The sequence below is a fragment of the Pongo abelii genome, chromosome 5 (assembly GCF_028885655.2).
Source record: "Pongo abelii isolate AG06213 chromosome 5, NHGRI_mPonAbe1-v2.0_pri, whole genome shotgun sequence".
Taxonomy (NCBI): Eukaryota; Metazoa; Chordata; class Mammalia; order Primates; family Hominidae; genus Pongo; species Pongo abelii.
Window position 1 is genome coordinate 76,646,478 of NC_071990.2, and position 18,466 is coordinate 76,664,943.

General features: G+C 38.0%; 1 protein-coding gene across 2 annotated transcripts in view; it reads right to left on the reverse strand.

The window, feature by feature from the left end:
* Positions 1-18,466, reverse strand: part of IMPG1 (interphotoreceptor matrix proteoglycan 1) — a 161,307-nt gene that overhangs the window by 120,688 nt on the left and 22,153 nt on the right. Inside the window, exon 2 of one of the 2 annotated variants that reach the window (XM_002817076.5) lies at positions 3,068-3,301. The exons of the other annotated variant lie outside the window; for it this stretch is intronic. Coding sequence (XP_002817122.4) covers positions 3,068-3,301 — 234 coding nt within the window. The remainder of the gene's footprint in view (positions 1-3,067; positions 3,302-18,466) is intronic. 2 annotated transcript variants of the gene reach the window in all.

The following is an 18,466-nucleotide window of genomic DNA, read 5'->3' on the forward strand; positions in this document are numbered from 1 at the left end:
TCCTAAGTCATTTGATGATGTAGGAAGAACCCCAGGGAGCACATACCCTGGAGGCCAGGCATGGCAGTCTGTAATTGGAAGTCCTGGCCTGCAGTTATTCGCAATTAGTATTGTTAGACCAATGGTATGTGAAAATGTGCAGTACAGGGTTGTGCACACATTAGAGGGAGAAATAACACACTGAAATGGAACATTGAGTTCTACCCCCGTTCTGCTGCCAGCTGTGCCCCTGAACATGCCATTTTACGTCATCGGATCTCAGTTTTCTTATCTGTACAACGGGAGTGTTGGCAAGATGTTCTCTAGATTAGTGCTTCTAGAACTTTAAAGTACAAATGAATTTTACTTGGGGAACTTGTTAAAATGCAGATTCTGACAGTAAGTCTGGGGTGGGATGTACGATTCTGCATTTCTAACAAGTTTCCAGGTGGTGGTGATGCTGTTGATCTGCAGACAACACGGAGTAGAAAGAACTAGGACCCTATCCATCTTTAACCTTCTCTAAGGCACACATAAATGTGAAAGAAAGATCTAGCTGTTTTTTTTTTTTTTTTGGGACGGAGTCTCACTATGTTGCCCAGGCTGGAGTGCAGTGATGTGATCTTGGCTCACTGCAACCTCCGCCTCCTGGGTTCAAGCAATTCTCCTGCCTCAGCCTCCTGAGTTGCTGGGATTACAGGCATGTGCCACCATGCCCAGCTAATTTTTGTATTTTTAGTAGAAACAGGGTTTCACCATATTGGCCAGGCTGGTCTTGAACTCCCAACCTCAGGTGATCTGCCTACCTCGGTCTCACAAAGTGCTGGGATTACAAGTGAGAGCCACCGTGCCTGACCAAGACCTAGCTTTTGATGTTGGGTATGGGAGGCAGAGAGGGAGGGAAATAGAGGGAGAGACACAGGTGAGGGTGAGGGGGGTCTGAAGGGAGGCATCTGTATAGCAGGAAATTTGGCTGGGGCGCAGAGTTCAGCCTATAGATTGGCAGAAACACATTTACCTCTTTTGCATTTGGGCTTTGAGATAAGCACATTTATGATTCTACTACAAAGCTCAGAACATTTCACTGTGTTGCTTTTAAGCCCTGGGAAATGAAATAATTCAATGTTCCATTTGATTTGGGAATATGAGTGCTTTCTCTCCTAAGTTTGAAAGATGTCAACGGATAATTTTGTAAAAGTAGCAACAAGAACAGTAAGTGGGTCTCTCTGTCAGAGGAACACCGCTTTGTAGCTGGGTCTTATTTCTTGTTTCTTTGTGAACCAGTTTGTTCGACTTAAGAAACCTATGCTGATGAATAGTAAAATTTCATATTACCTAGGGGCAGCCATAAAGATAATGGACTGTCATTGCTGTGGGGAGAAAAACAATGGTTTGTTTCATCCAGGGAAACAAGAATGAAAGAGGCAACCTAATCAAGAATAAACAGCTGAGAATAAAAATTCAGAGCTAAAAATTTTGTTGCAGCGACAAATAGTGTATTCTAAATACTTGCAGTGAATCCTATTTGTGAATGTTGTAAAGAATTAGAAGTTATGTGAAAATAGGAATAGTTGCATTCATATTCAGTGTGATGCAAATACTGTATGTACGTCCATCCCTGAGCAAACGATATGGAATTTACCAGGGTCATTATCTGATCAATGTGTAGGCACACTCGAAATTAGTAATTTAGGCATGTCACTGTCTTTTCTGTATTTTCCCAATGGACTCTTTGCATTCTGTGTCCACCAACAAGCATTGGCTAGTACCTGCTCTGTGGAGATGCCCTTCTAGGACCTCAGAATAGTAATATAGTGCCCTTGATTTTTCTATAGTGAGAGTCTTCTTTCAGACTGTGATCCAGTAGTTTTCACTTTTCTACGGGTGTGGCTTCTTTCAGAAAGTGAATATCTTTTTACTTCCACAGAAAATGAGACACATAAGGAATATAAGACTTGATATTTTTGAGACTGTAGTTAATTATGCTTCCAAAACCCAATAAGAACTCTTCAGATTAATTTAACGTGGGCACATCTAACAGAAATAGACATCCAAGAAGTTTTCTGGATGTTAGTATTGTGAAATGGGTACTCAGTTGTCATAGTGTACAACATATCACAGGCTGGAATTGAACCAGCTTGCTCTGGTAGATGGGCTTTAAATAAAGCAGGGTGGCTCTGCTTTTTGGAATGGAAGCAAACATCTAGTGTGATCAAGATAGAAATCAGTAAAACTCTCAACTTTCACGTGTAAGATACATTGAATTTAAGACTCAGAGAGACAAGATATTTTGCATTATTTGGGGCCACCTGGGGAATTTTAATAGTAGCTACCAAAGATTTGTTTTTTTTTTCTTTTAAAAAAAGAAGCCATGAGAATTTTGTCATCCATAGTAAGTTAGTGAAAGGATAGTCACTGATGGCTGTGCTGTGATTAACTCCTTAATGGTTTCCGGCAATGCCATCAGAATCCTGTTAAGCAGTCTTGGGGTAAAAAGACTCTGCTGGAAACCACTGTAATTGTGTTGTAAATTCTGCTAACACTCCTGCATTATATCTTGGTAACCACTCTTTATTTGTTTCTCCTCTGCACTTCAACATGCCTCTAGGTTTCCAAACTTTAAGTTTCTGCTGGATCATCAATACACAAACTTATAAGAGGATCTGGATTGTAATGTTGCTTTTGAAAAATGAAATCTTAAGTCATAAATCAATTTGCTTAGATTCCTGACATTGCAATCATCCTGTGCTTCTTACCCATATGAACAACATTAAAATGGAATATTGAGCATTGGCAAAAATAAAAAATAAAGGGGTAAAATCTGGATGCCAAGGTTTTCTGGTGATTTATAAATGCCCTATTGGTTCTATGCTGCACAAGATATTATTTTAAACCATAAGAGCTGATATCTACCATAGTTTTGAATGTTTATTATTCATTACTATCAGATTATCACTAGATAGATTTTTATAATTCTTGTGGCTAAGTGACACAACTGGAAGTTTTAGGCTAAAGACAACCTATGGATGAATGAAAGGGAAGGGTTGGAAATAACACAAGGCTAAACAGGTTTCATCTCTTTCCTTACCTCTCAATCTATAATAAGCTTGAAGACTGGCTAAAATCTGTTTCATGGATTCCTGTGGACAGACTTTAACCCCCGTTGGGAAAAATGCGGATCTTTTTGTTCGATGCTTTGCCAAATCGAATATTCGTCTCATAGTTGACATTTTGTACATTTTTTCAGTACTTTCAGGTGTTTCATTTCTTGGGGGATTGTCTATGTCTTTAGTTTCAGAATGGTATATGTTAATGGAGATATCTGTAAAAGAAAGATTGATATCCTGGTGAATATATACATTTATGTGTTATATGTGACATATATGGATAAATGACTGAAATAAACTGAAAATTATAATCCTCTAGTTTATGAAATTTCTACCTTGGTGCAACTGCTAAACGTAATATTCCAAATGACAAGGCATTTTCAGAAATAAGAGAATAGTATAATGAGCTGATCAAGCGTATTTTTAAAAAGCCAATGTCTCAAATCATCTTGCCTTTAGGAACTGCCAAATATTGAAACCATTTCCCACACATCTTTCTAAAAATCACTCCCCATTTAGCACTCAAGCCTCTCAAGAGATGTCTCTTATGATAGATAATATAATTCAAGCAGGGAATGATATAGCATTGTGGTGCCCAGAGGTGTAGTTGATGAGGAAGTGGAGTGCTTCTAAAAACCTAGCGGAAAAATTGAACAAAATAACCTTCCTGCCTATTAGTGGTAGCCCTAGGAATTCTATATGGGCAGGGCTCAGAGCATGGCAATCTGGCTGAGAGTGGATTGGAGCAAGGATGTATCTTAGAGCTGCATTTACAGTGCAAGCTTTGCCGTTTCGTGAAGGATGGTGAGAGGAACGATGAAGGGGGAGGACACCAAGGGGGAGGCTGGTAGAGAATGTAACTCTCTTCTAAGCCATTTCATCCTGCTGGCGTGGCTGGTATCTATTAGGGTTAGGTCTAGACTGCATTTTTAACTTTCTGGACCTCTCATAATAATAACTTCGATTCATCAAACACTTTTTAATTTTGAATTTTTATATGTATTACCTCATATCCTCACAAAAGCTTTACTACATAGATGAAACATATCATTTTTCTCAGTTCATCAGGGTACTGAGGCTCAGAGTGGCAGTGTGTGTTAACAGTGTAGTCAGATCTAAGTTACACATAAATGTGAAAGAAAAACCTAGTTTTTGATGTTGGGCTTGGGAGAAAGAGAGAGAGAGGGAAAGAGAGGGTGGCAGAGAATGTGAACAGTGTAGTCAGATCTCAATTTTTCCTCTTCTACTCCATCTCTTTCCTTTTATCCATTCTACCATTAAAAAAAAATTACTGATGAACAGTTGGGACCTCTTACTATGACCTCTTGAGACTCTAAACATGGAGCTTATAGAGACTTATAATCCCATTTTACTAGGGAAGGCTCTCAAACCCATATCTTCTGAAATGCGATAAAAGGGGAATCCAAGCAGGTAGCTGAAGAGCAATTCAAATCTTGTTGCAAAGCATGAAAGTCCCTCAATATTGTAGAGGGTGGAGAAAGTCCGCCTGGGAACACATATTCCTGTCACTTTGAGAAGTCTCAGAGTGCCCTGTGTTCCCCTTGGGCAGAGGTACATTCTTAGGAAAGAATCTCCAGGAAGGGAGGAAATTTAGAGATTAATTGGCTCACCCAGCGACACACTAGACCCATAAATCATAATCTCTGTGTAGAATACGGGCATCAGCAATTTTTGGAAATCCTTGGGTAATTTCAACATGCAGGCAGGTTTGGGAATCACTATTTTATAGATCTACTAAGATGCTTCCAGATAAAGAATCAAGATGGGTGCATCTCAAACTGGCTTACACAGTAAGAAAGTTATCACCTCCAAAGGAAAGCCAGAGGCAGGGAATGCCGGTGGAAATGGAGGTCTGGCTCTGACTTGTCTGGTTCTGTCCCTTCATGTGGTGATATCATCCTCGCGCAGGCTTCCATCAAATTCCCCTGATGATGGCCAGCAGCAACTGGATCACCACCTTGACTCTCATTCATGTTGAAAAATAGCCTTTCCCTTAGGTCTGGCTGACTTAAGCCATGTGCCTGGAGCAAGACCAGTTGCAAGGCATATGCCAATGCTATCGGCTTGATCTGAATAATTACAGGGCAGGGAACTGAGATTACTTGAAGTGGCTCATTCTAACCATGGAGTTGGAACCAGTTTTTCGTGAGTCAAAATGGCTGCATGGCAAAGTGAAAGGTGTCCATTCAATCTAGGGGCAAAGTGCAAGAGAGGGATAGGAGCCGAGCACACAGCTGTTAGTACCCATTACAGTTAGTAAAATGTGAATTTTTGTTTAGGAATATTAATTTTAATAATCCTTTCAAGCGGTTTATAGATTGCAATAAACTTGTCATAGTAAAAAGTAAGTTTTTGTTATATTTGAATTGCCATTTAGAATGGAAGAAAAAGCTGCCTCATTGGGTACTTCTAGGTCTAGGCAGTATAACACAGACCATATTTAGGGAGACTGTGCCCCTACATGCCTGCCCTTCTCCATTCTTCTCACTGTGCCTGCCTGTAATGTGTGGGGTCCTGCTATCGGCCTGGTCCTGTTCTGTACCTTGTCATCACCACAGTGTTTGGTCCTTTGGGGCTGGTCCTGTTCTTACTGCCTAATGTTATGCCCTGTAGAACTCTCTGAGTAACTTGGCTTGGGAAGAGTATCTACTCTACCCTGGCTCTGGGAACAATGTTGCTGTCCTGGAATTTTTTTCCAGGTGGATCCCTTTGGATCCTAACACTTTGCGCATATCCAGGCTCGCTGACAGAGATCCTATTTGATATGAGTCTTTAGGTTTCATCCTATCAGGGTGGGTAACTTGACTTGGGAAGAGTATCTACTCTACCCTGGCTCTGGGAACAATGATGCTGTCCTGGAATTTTTCCCAGGTGGATCCCTTTGGATCCTAACAGTTTGTTCATATCCAGGTTCACTGACAGGGATCCTATTTGATATGGGTCTTTAGGTTTCATCCTATCAGGGTAGGTGCAGAAGCGGGGGTGAGAAGGTCACAGATTTTCCCTGTTTCTGAGCACTTCCATGAGCTCCCACTTTTCCCTTTCCCCTACTAGGGTCAGTATTTCCCTATTCTCCACACGTCAGCAAATCCACACAGCTGGGGGTCTACAAGGGCGAATTAGGGTAATGTGAACCTATTTGCTTGGGATACCCCAGTTTATAGCTGTTATCCTTTCATTCTCAAATGTGTCCCTGTTTGGGAAATAAATTATAAGGTCACTCAGTTTTAAATATCTCCAGCTGGAGAAGACCCAAGACAAATACTCTGCAAATGGTTGTTTCTTTCCTCTAGGAAGTACCATGTTCCACTTTTGAATATCTCCACTTAACAAATTCCTTCCTTTGGGTTGAAAATTACTTTCTGATAACTTTCACTATCAGTCCTATTTCTGTCCTCTGGTGCAGCAAACACCAAGCTACAACTACTTCCATAAACACTTCCTCATATTTTTCCTACTTTAGGTTCTCTTGGCTGAGCAAACAACCTCCATCTTTTTTTTTTTTTTTTTGGTATCACACGAATATTAGATACCTTGACTACTCTGTTTCTGTGACACAAAACCAACCACAGAGAACCCCCCTGTGATGATGCTATAGCTTGAGCTGGGATTAGAATCTTTTGTCTATGCCTCTGCCCCATCCTCACTAGAGACAAGGTGAGAGATCAGGAACTTAGGATCACCTGAGTCCAAGGATGACAGGCCACAGTGACAAAGTCTGTTTGTTACAGATTTCAATGAAATAAAAAGAGCTGATAGTTGTTGGAGCTAACGAAAGCACTCTTGAGTAAGGCAATTAGACCAGATCAGATGCTGTTCTCCAGTCCTGCATAAATTGTAATGTTGATACTGAACTGAACTTTAAAAGATTCTTTGGGTCACCTTTATGAGTTTGATATTTTTGGTTTATATAAGTATTTGAAAAGAGAAGGTGGAAATTTAATGAGAATGAATTGATAGTTGGAAGACTTGCTACAAAATAGAGTATATTTAATAAAAGACTGGAAAATTTTTTGAGGCAGGAAATCTCTAAAATGATGACGACAAAATGAGTGTAACTTACTGGATGATGAATTGGCTGCCATCAACAGCTGTTTCTGAATGAAATTCAAAGTTACAAAGAGAAGGGCAAAGTGATTTCAGAAAAAAAATAACCACCTTTACTTTGAGTTGAAAATTACTTTCTGATAACTTCCATATATCAGTCCTATTTCTGCCATCTGGTATAGCAAACACCAAGCTACAGCTACTTCCAGAAACACTTCCTCATATTTTCCCTACTTTAGGTAGTTCTAAAAAGGGTATTGGAGTAAAATAATATTAGAACAGTTTAATTAAATAAATTATGAATTAAGAAAAAAATACAATCGTACTATTTTATATTACAGATTAAACACTAGGAAAACAACCTTTAAGCCAATAGGTTTTGGAAATAGTCATATCATTGAATAAAGAAAAGATAGAAATGGAAAGTAATACATTTGAATATTCAGAACTTCTAAATACAGATGAGGAACAGCTGTAATATACATGGTGCTTACTTTCTGAATTTAACTTAAATATGTTCATTACTTATGAAAGAAAAAGGTAGTAGCAACACAAATCATATAATGTCACTCAGCTATTCAAAATGTTTTCATAGAACCAATGGTACACAGGGCCTGGAGCTGTCACTTACTAGTTGTATAATGTGGGTGTACTTGACATCCAAGTACATCCTGAGTTTCCTCACCTGTAAAATGGGGAATAATAATACCTCCCTTACAGGGTTTCTGTGATATTAAATGAGTTATAACATGGGCAGCATCTAAAACAGTGTAAGACACAGTGTAAACGCTCAATTAGAACTCCTTTATCAGATAATTGAGGCATTCCACTTGCTGGTATCGCTCTTCCTTTCCTTACCCCCCTTTTCTTTTAGTAAGATCTCTAAAGCTTATTCAAAATTTTCATTAGTCAGTAGAATAATATTTTATAAATCAGTGAAAACCTGTACCTATAAAAATTATAAAATAAAATATCAGCAATAGCATGAAATCACACAGTGTAAAATTAGACATACTTAGAACTGGTTTGTGGGAAAAATGCACCTCACAAGTTTTCTTAATATGTCATGGATTAAATAGAGTGTTTTTGTTACCAGCATAGCTTGGCTCTTATTCCCACTCTGCCCCTACCACTCTTCCTTTCTAACATACCCTTTCACTGTGCTATTCCTCAGCCCTCAGACAAAACTATGTCTATGCCCTGAAGTCTTCCTGCTTCCACACTGCAGTTCTCATCTCGTGTTTGTCTTTCATATGGGAGGGCCCTTCTCTTCCTTCTTTGTTGTTTTCCTACTTTTCTTTTACGAGCCAGTGAAATGTTACATTCGCCACTATGCTTTCTCAGATCCCACATTCAGAATTTGTTCATTGCTCCCTTCTGTTCCTCCAGGGTGGTTCATATCTCTATGGCATTCACCAATTCACCTGTATTCATTAAGTGACTACTGTTTCAGGTCCACTATGGTACATAGCTGTAAATGAGATAAACAAATGCCATGCAACTTGTGTTGTAGTGCTTCCTTTGTCCTGTCTTGAATACTAATTTGTTGTAAATATATGAGTTTCCCCCTTTAGACTGCAAATACCTTTGGGATCTGTATTGTAATCTTGCCCTCCCCTCTCCAATTCACCTTGGTGCTTGCCTAGTACAACGTTTTGTACATGACAGAGATGCAATACATATTAATTAAGTGAATTAATGAAAAATGTGTGTGGAAATATTAATGGGATTTTTAGAATATATGTATGAATTAGATTTGTTTTAAAAACCATTAGACTATGAAAAAATGCTTCATGTCTTGCCTGCATCCATTATTGCAACTCCTCTTTGAAATTTCTGTCCTCTTTTTAAGTGTCTAATATCAGAGGCTTAGGACACAGTCATCTTATTAAAGATAATATCCTAAGTGAAAAGGCAAATAAAATTCTTTTCTAAATAAACACCAAAAGACCAGAAAAGAGACGGTTTATATATAAAGTATATTTTAGTACAATCTGCCTTCCCAGACACTTTTAATTTTTCCATAAATAAATAATCAATGGAACCAATTAAATATGTGGAGATCAATGAGGAAGACTACCATTATTACCTGGCTCTTGAGGATGGCAACTCCCTTGCCCCTCAATTATTGTACTTGACAGGCAAAACCATAATCATGGTTAAATTCAACCCACTGCCTACCCCTTACCTGAATCTTTGTATAGCTGATCGTGGCTGGAGAAAAACAAGCATTAGAACACACTTTAAATTTATGGTCCTTAAGTAAAATCGCACTATATTTCTCTGGTCCGATTTGGTTTTGTACTCTCCTGGAGAGCTACACACTTTTCTCAGATTTCTGGTATCTTCTTGCTGATTCTTGCTCTTAGCTGATGAGTTTGCTTCACATTTTACTGAGAACAAGAGGAGCCAGAAGAGAACTTCCCAAGCATCCATCACTGCATCTGCTCACTGCTCACTGGCTGTGTCTGTGCTCATAATCTATGCTTCGCCTCCTGTGACTATTTGATGATTGGTCTGTGCTCCTACTTAAGACCAACTCTCCACTTAGGCACCAGGTCCCATCCTTTTTCACCTTTCAAGAACATTCTTCCAGAAACTCTTCTCTCACTTTCCTACATCATTTTCCCTTTTGCTATTGGATTATTTCTAGAAGCACACAAACATGCTGCTATTTTACCTTCTATTAAAAAATCCTCTCTCTATAGCATGTTTCCTCCATATTGTAGCTCATTTTTCTATTTACACCGATGCAAAACTATTTAAAAAGATCTTTTTGTTGTAGCAATTCCTCAAAGACCTAAGGACAGAAATACCATTTAACCCAGCAGTCCCATTACTGCATATACCCAAAGGAATATAAAGCATTCTGTTATAAAGGCACATGCGTGCGTATGTTCATTGTAGTATTGTTCACAATAGCAAAGACATGGAATCAACCTAAATGCCCATCAGTGATAGACTGGATAAAGAAAATGTGGTACTTATACACCATGGACCACTATACAGCCATAAAAAGGAATGAATTCATGTCCTTTGCAGGGACACGGGTGAAGCTGGAGGCCGTTATCCTTAGCAAAGTAATGCAGGAACAGAAAACTAAATATTACATGTTATAAGTGGAAACTAAATGATGAGAACACATGGATACACAGAGGGTAACAACACACACTGGGGCCTATCAGAGAGTGGAGGGTGGTTGGAAGGAGAGGATCAGAAAAAATAACCATTGGATACTAGGCTTAATAGCTGGGTGATGAAATAATCTATACAACAAACCTCCATGACACAGTTTTCCTATGTAATGAACCTGCACATTTACCCCTGGACTTAAAAGTTAAAATAAAAAAAATTTGTCTTCCCTCCTTTTCCAAGACAAAAGCAAGGTCCTAGTGAGTGAATATTTCCTCTGATACCACATGCATAGATACAAATACCTGCCCCATACCTTTATTCTCTCTCTCTCTCTGTCTCTCTCTCTTTCATTCTCTTTATATTTCAGCATTTGTGATGCGCTTACAGAGCCTGGTGTATTCAATGTGTGAATATGACACTTCACCAGAAGGTGTGATTATCTAACACACAATATACAGAAAGTTACCATAAACTATAACTCCACTGATCCCCTCTGTGAATTTGGGTATTGACATTTGTTGATGGGGGTGGTGGTGAGGGTGGTGGTTTTGTAACAAAATAGACAATTTGGGAAAAGGCAGAGATCTAGCACAGTAGGATGGGCTCCCTTGAGCTGGGAGGGTCTTATGAAAGACCTGGCAGGTAGAAGGTATTTAGGTAGGCATAAAGGAGGACGAGATGTCGGTGGGCAGGGAACCTTCTAGCAGGCTAAGGAAAATGGTTGGCACCGAAGGCTTAAGTTGGGGAGGTTGGTGTTATTTATTTATTTATTTTCCTTTTAAAATTTAGCCACTCTATCCTGGAGCTGACCTAGATTCTGCAACCCAGTGTAACTATGATAATTTTGGAAATTTCCGAATATATAGACAGGGGAATTAAAGGAACAACCACTGAATTTAAACACTTTCAAACATTACTTTATCCTAAAAAACAGTCAAATCTGCCCAAGGATGCAAGTGGCAGTTTTGAAATACTGGGCTTTTGACTCTTCATTTATTGTTTAAAAATTAGGCTTGGGCTGGGCACAGTGGCTCACGCTTGTAATCCCAGCACTTTGGGAGGCTGAGGTGGGTGGATCACTTAAGGCCGGGAGTTCGAGACTAGCCTGGCCAACATGGTGAAACCCCATCTCTACTAAAAATACAAAAAAAATTAGCCAGACACGGTGGCACACCCCTGTAATCCCAGCTACTTGGGAGGCTGAGGCAGGAGAATCGCTTGAACCTGGGAGGCGGAGGTTGCAGTGAGCAGAGATCATGACACTGCACTCCAGCCTGGGTGACAGAGTGAGACTCCTTCAAAAAAAAATTAGGTTTGGATGACCTAAGCATGTTTATTAACTAATGTGAAAGCCAGCCCTTTGGTCAAAGTACCATTTTCACTCTAGGTTGAAGGCTGATGGCCATGTGACTGCTATGTTGACAGGCATCCCTGAAGACATAGGCCACATCATCTCCTTGTCATATCACTGAAGAGTTTATTATTTTTTTCTTTCCAGTACCAAAGTTGGTTTCTAGACATAGGCTGCTTACAGAGTTGCTATTTCAGGCTCAGCTTTGCCCACAAGTCATTCTCTTCCTTGGCTACATATTCAAGTGGATACTTACCAACGTGTTTGGACCATTCCTCACCAAACTCTTCTAGAGGAATTTTTTTTAGCTATTTAACCTTGTAGGCATACAGAGGCTTACTGTACACATACAGTGGCAATACTAGATATCAGGAATAAGAGAATCAGGCTTTCACGGTAGCATTGCTATGAAAGCAACAGCCATTGGTATAAGCACTTAACAAACCCATTATGTCTTCCTAGGGGAAAAGGTCTCAATGTCTTAATGAATAAATTAACAGGAGCAGAGACAAAATTTACTGTAATTTCTACAGAACAAAAATCATAATTTGGGGAACAGAACTCTGTAGAGAGTAAGTAGGTAACATTTCAGCACCAATTCAATGACTGGAAGTTAAAAAAAAAACAACACAATTTAATCTTTCCCAAATTTTTCTAACCTTACTAAAAAACGTGAGGGACTATGGTGTTTCTGCAAATGCTTCTCTTGTTTGTGATTCATTATACCCTGGTCCTCCCACTACGTTAGTAGATTCTTAATTACACACCTGAGAAATTTTTCCCAAAGAGCAAAAGCAATTAAATACAAATCGTGCTTAACATACCTGAATATGTGTCAACAAATTATGCAGATTTTCTGAATACCTTGTTCAGTCTATCCCAGAAGACTGCGTGGATTTTAAGCATACTGTTTTCTGGGCAATAAAGTGGAGAACAGAGAAGCTTCTACAACTTGCTCTCCCACTTGCCCTCCTACCGGGAGTTCTCAACAAACTTATACAATGCCAGCCCCAATCTGTGGCCTTAGAGGCAAAATTTGTTGGAATAAATGATGCAAAAGAAGATCATAGAAAGTAAGGAAACTTGTAGTTATTTCTTTTAATGAATTAGAAAGTAAACAGACTTTCACAATCAGCATGCATGCTGATTATCAATAATGCATGGGGTGGATGTTATACCATTTCCCTCTCTGTAGCTTTTGAAAATTGGATGCCCTCACTGTCTTTTTTACCTCCAAAACTGGCATTTGTTCAGCAGCAGTACTCCCTGCTGAGGATAAAAATCAGCGGTCTCTTATCTCAAATAATTAGAGTGGTTGCATTATTTTTTCTCTTCTTGCAAAAATCAGGTTTAACCATCAGACTTGCTATGTCAGAAGGAAATGGTTAGGACCTTGGCAAACCCTTACAATAAATAAGAGGTTGCTAGTGCCTACCTTCTATTCCATACATGTACATATGTACTGAGCCCTACCTCAATGCACACACAGAAAAAAAAGAAAGAAAAGGAAGAACCAAATCTATTGGTGGCATGCTGAGGTACAAACATATGCACTTCTTGCTGAGGGCCTATGCAGTGTAGTGAGTGGGTAGGAACAGAACTGAAGTTGAAGGGAGAGGTGGAAAAGGAAGTTGCCTCTTTCGTGCCCAAAGGGGATGACCCTCTGAACAGGTGGAATTGCCAGTTGTTCAGGTCTGGTAAATGTCAGGGAGTGAAGAGGTAGGAGTCTAGCAGGGCCATGTTTTCAAATGTACCCAGAACAGAAATGTGTGCAAACTCATCATCCGTCTTAGTAGGGTGAGAGGGCAGGGCATATTGAGAAGAGGAGGAATGTTCTTTCTCAAAGCTGACTAGTTTCTGTGTCCTGGGAAAGGAGAGAAACACATTGCAAGAAAAGGTAGTACACACTGCCTACATTTAAGGCATGAAATCACTTGATAATGCAGCCTCTCAAATGAGGTACATTAACATTGAGCTGCCACCTGCAGAGGTGCTGTTCCTGCAAGTTAAGAACTATACTTCTAGTAATGGGGGAATGCCTTTGCCTCTCAAAAGCGGTACAGGTGCCCTCAAGGTATGCAGTACTATGCCAGGGGTTGTGAGAAACCATAGGATCAACACATTGCTTCTTCATGGAGTACGAAATTTACTTTGGCAATTTTAGCAAACATTTAAAATGTTGAGGACCACCTGAATACATAAACAAAATCAACAAATTCTTTCTCTACAGATGAGCCAATCTTAAAAAACATGAGTAGGATATTTTTATAAGCTGTGATTAATTGTAAAATGCATTATCACTTTGAAAAAAATGGTGAATAGAGTTGGATTAATGCTGAGGTGTAGTTGGAGTAAACAGAATGTGAAACTGAGGTAAGAACAGTTACATTAAAATTGTCAGCCAGCTTGGTGAAGGTTTCATACATGGCTGCCTAGTTTTCAGGGGATGACTCAAATAAACCAGTCCTTTCTCCAGCAGCTGGACTTTTCAGTACCCCTCAGATCATCCTGCTGCCATCTCCTCATATGTATAGGTTTAGGCCGATTAAGCTACTCCTAATCATCTCATCTTTACATTAACTGAAGTTCCACTAACCTTTTTCACTGCTCTGCCTCCCAATTCTTAACTCTGTGTACTTTTTGGAAACTATCTCCATAAGTTTCAGAATGTGGAGTTTAAATAAGTACACAGGTTACCATAAGAGAATCTGCATGGAATTGTACAAGTAAATCTGAGATTGTGATTGTACCTCACGAATGTGAGCAACACTATGCTTTCCAGAGCACTGTTATAGCCTAGGTTGGCACAAAGGTTGGAAACCAAGGGGTTGTGCCAGAAAGTGCCAGGTAATGCATGAGCCGGAAGAAGATTCAGCCCATGATATTTGAAGCTGACTTGGAGGTGGATGGGGACAACAAGTAACAAGAATTCAGAGACCCACTAAGAACTTATAAAACAAATTCCAAAAAATTCAGGAGGAAGCTAACTTCAGAAGCTGAGGTGTACTGAGGAAATATTAGGGGAAAGGAATGTGGATTTACTTATGGGACATAATGATTTGTGCCAAATATCTACTTTACTTCTGGTTCCAGCTGTGCTGAGGTGCTGAAACACAGGGTATCTTTCTTCCTGTGATTGCTAAGAATGCTACATATTTGGGGGCAAACTTTGTATCATCCGATTCCGATTATATCTGAAGTACTTACATCAGAGTCAGCTCTAATTTAGCTCAGCATTTCTGTTTTCTGGAAGTTTGTGCTGTCCATGATTATAATTTTACAAACCACACACTCCCCTTTGGTTTTACTGCTATCATGTAAACTTAATCTTGGAGTATGTTGGGAATTTTCAGTGAAGACAATTGCATATATATAGATCGTTTGTTGCATATATTACAAAAAAAAATGATATTCTAACTACTCAAGCAGAGCTGAATTGGAGCAGATCAAACAGAAAGAGCTGTATATCTTTGCCTGTTAACTTCTGGATGCATAAGGACCTATCAATTCCTGCAGAAAAGTAAGGTAAACTTCATTTTGCGTACTTGGAGACTGAAGCATAGTAAGAGCACTCTGCCACTTCCTCAATTTGGGCAAATAATTAATTTCTATTTGCTCTGGTTTGTAACTTGAAAAATAGATAATAATATTTCCAACACTATAGTTTTTGGTTAGTGCTTGCCTATTATGTAGTTGTATTTTGAAAATTAAATGAGAAAATAGATGTTAGTGTTTTGCAGAGAGCCTGGCACATTGTTACCTGTTTTTATGATCTAGTGCCACTCCATTCTGAGGTTTAGTGCTAGGCCTGGTAGGAATTGTATTGCCTGATTTAGCAAATAAAAAATATAGAACCAAGTCAAATTTAAATTTCAGATAAATTTTCAGTAAAAATATGTCCCATGGAATATTTGGGACATAGTAGATGCATATGGACAAAATGCGCCGTTAAAAGACAGAGATTGTCAGACTACATTAAAAAAGGTTCTCATGATTTGCTGTTTTAAGAGGCACATTTAAATAAAAAGACACAGAGGTTAAAATTAGAAGAATGGAAAAAAGTTATACCAGAAGAACACTAATCAAAAGAAAGCTGATATATTAAAATCAAATGAAGTCAGAGCATTGCTGGTAAATATTAATAACCAGCTCTGGGGCATGGGTGAGATTTGTCTCATTTGCTGCTTTCTGTGTGTTAATACTCTTTCATGACTGATTTCAAGCCACCAAAATGACATAACTGAGCACTGAGTTTGGAAAAGATGTGGCCAATTGGCTCTTGTTAGTACAAGCCAGTTCCAGCAAACCAGTGGACAAAGTTCATTATTTGGCAGAAGATATTACAAAGACAAAGACAGACAGGTCACAATGACAACAGTTTAAAAGTCATAGAAAGTTGAAATTCTATGCACTTAATAATATATAAATATATAATACAAAGGTTGATAGACAATACAGAAAATAAAATACAGAATAATGGTAGGTACATTTTAAGATATCTCTCTTAATTGATGGAATGAACAAATAAATTCAGTAAGGGTAGGGAAGATTTGAAAAACATGCTCAAGTCTGACATAATGGACATGTATGAGGCATCATATCTACAAGCTATAAAATATGCCTTCTTTTCAAGCAGAGGGAAAATAAACAAACATTGGATATATACTGTACTAAAATTCAAATCTGAATACATTGAAAAGGACTGATAACATATGCATCATGTTCTCAGACTAATAGAGAAGTAAGCTAGAAATTAGTGTGAAAAACAAATGGAAAATCTTTATATATTTGAAAAAAAATTATTCAAAATAATCCATATGTCAAAGAAGAAATAATTATGGTTATTAGAGAGTATTTTTCTGAAATGATAAAATTACTATATAATAAAACTTGTGGAATGAAACTAAAGCAGTTCCTAATGGTAAAATGATATCATCAAAGTGTTTAATTTAGAAAAAGGAAAAGCTAAATATTAATGACCTATGCATCCATCTCAAAAGACTAGTGTAAGAAAACAAAATAAAACCAAAGAAAATTAGAAAAACAAAGATAAAAGAGAGTAATAAAATGTGAAAGAGATCATAAATACAAATGAAAAAAAGAAATATAAAAGTCAAACTTTTTTGGAAAATACTGATAACAAAAACACGTAAACAAACAGATGAGATTGATCCAATAAAGAAGAGAAGACGAAATTAACTAGTATCACAATTGAGAAAGAAGAACATTATGCTTCTACAGACTTTCTACAAAATGTTCTATAAACATAAAAAAGTTAACAAGAAGATATAATGAATAATGTTTTATCCATAAAATTGAAGTTTGATGTGAAATGCATAAATTTGTAGAAATGTAACTCAAAAAGAGGTAGGATAATTAAATATTATCATAACCTTAAAAAATTGAGGAGTCAAATATCTTTCTACGAATATCTTTATCTGGCTTTAACAGTGGATACTATCAAACATTCAAGCAAAATGTAATTCCATTTTCATACGACTCTTATAAAACTTGACAAAACGAGTATGAGAAAAAATTTATGGTCCGAGCTTGCTTATGAATATGAGTGTAACAATTAGAAATAAAGTAGTAGCATACAGAATCCAGCAATGTATAAGCAATGTATGACCCAGTTTGATTTATCTCAGGAATGTAGGGTTGGCTTAATATTTGAATATTGATTAAGGCAATTTATCACATTAATGAATCAAAGGAGAAAAACCATTTGGCAATCTCAATAGACATAGAAGAAGCAATAAATTTCTATGTTTATTCATGATTAAAAACTCAACAAATTAGAATTAGAAATTTTCTTTACTTGGTAAACAGCATTTACAAGAAGAAAACAAACAAGCGAAAAAGGCTAAAATAAGCATTATACTTAATGATGGAAATGTGAAAATAGTCGATGGATATTTGAGTTGTTCCCATGTCTTGGCTTTTGTGAATAATGCTGTAATCAGTATGGGAGCACAGATATCTATGGGGTGCTTATTTCATTTTTTGGGCATGCACGCAGCAAAGGAATTACTGGATAGTATGGTAATTCTATTTTTAATTTTTTGAAGAACTTCCATACTGTTTTCCAAAATAGCTGTAGTAACTTACATTTCCACCAACAATGTTCAAAGGTTCCCTTTTCTCCACAAACTCGCCAACACTTATCTCGTCTTTTTGATAATTGCCATCCTAACAAGTGTGAGGTAATAGCTCATTGTGGTTTTGATTCACATTCCCCTGATGATTAGAGCACCTTTTCATAGCTGTTGGCCATTTTTATGTCTTATTTGGAAAATTAATTACTTGGGTCCTTTGCCCATTTAAAAATTGGGTTGTGTTATAACAAAGACATAGAATCAATGTAAATGCCTATCAATGATATAGACTGGATAAAGAAAATGTGGTACATATACACCATGGAATATTACGCAGCCATAAAAAGGAACAAAATCATGTCCTTTGCAGGGACATGGATAGAGCTGGAAGCCATTATCCTCAGCAAACTAATTCAGCAACAGAAAACCAAATACCACATGTTCTCACTTATAAGTGGGTGCTGAATGATGAGAACACATGGATACATGTCGGGGAACAACACACATGGGGGACTGTTGGAAGGTGGGAGGAGGGAGAGCATCAAGAAAAATAGCTAATGAATGCTGGGCTTACTACCTAGGTGATGGGATGATCTATGCAGCAAACCACCATGCCACATGTTTACCTATACAACAAACCTGAATATCCTGCACATGTGCCTCTGAACTTAAAATAAAAGTTGGAAAAAGAATCCAAGTACCAGACCTGCACAACCCATATGCAATGTGAT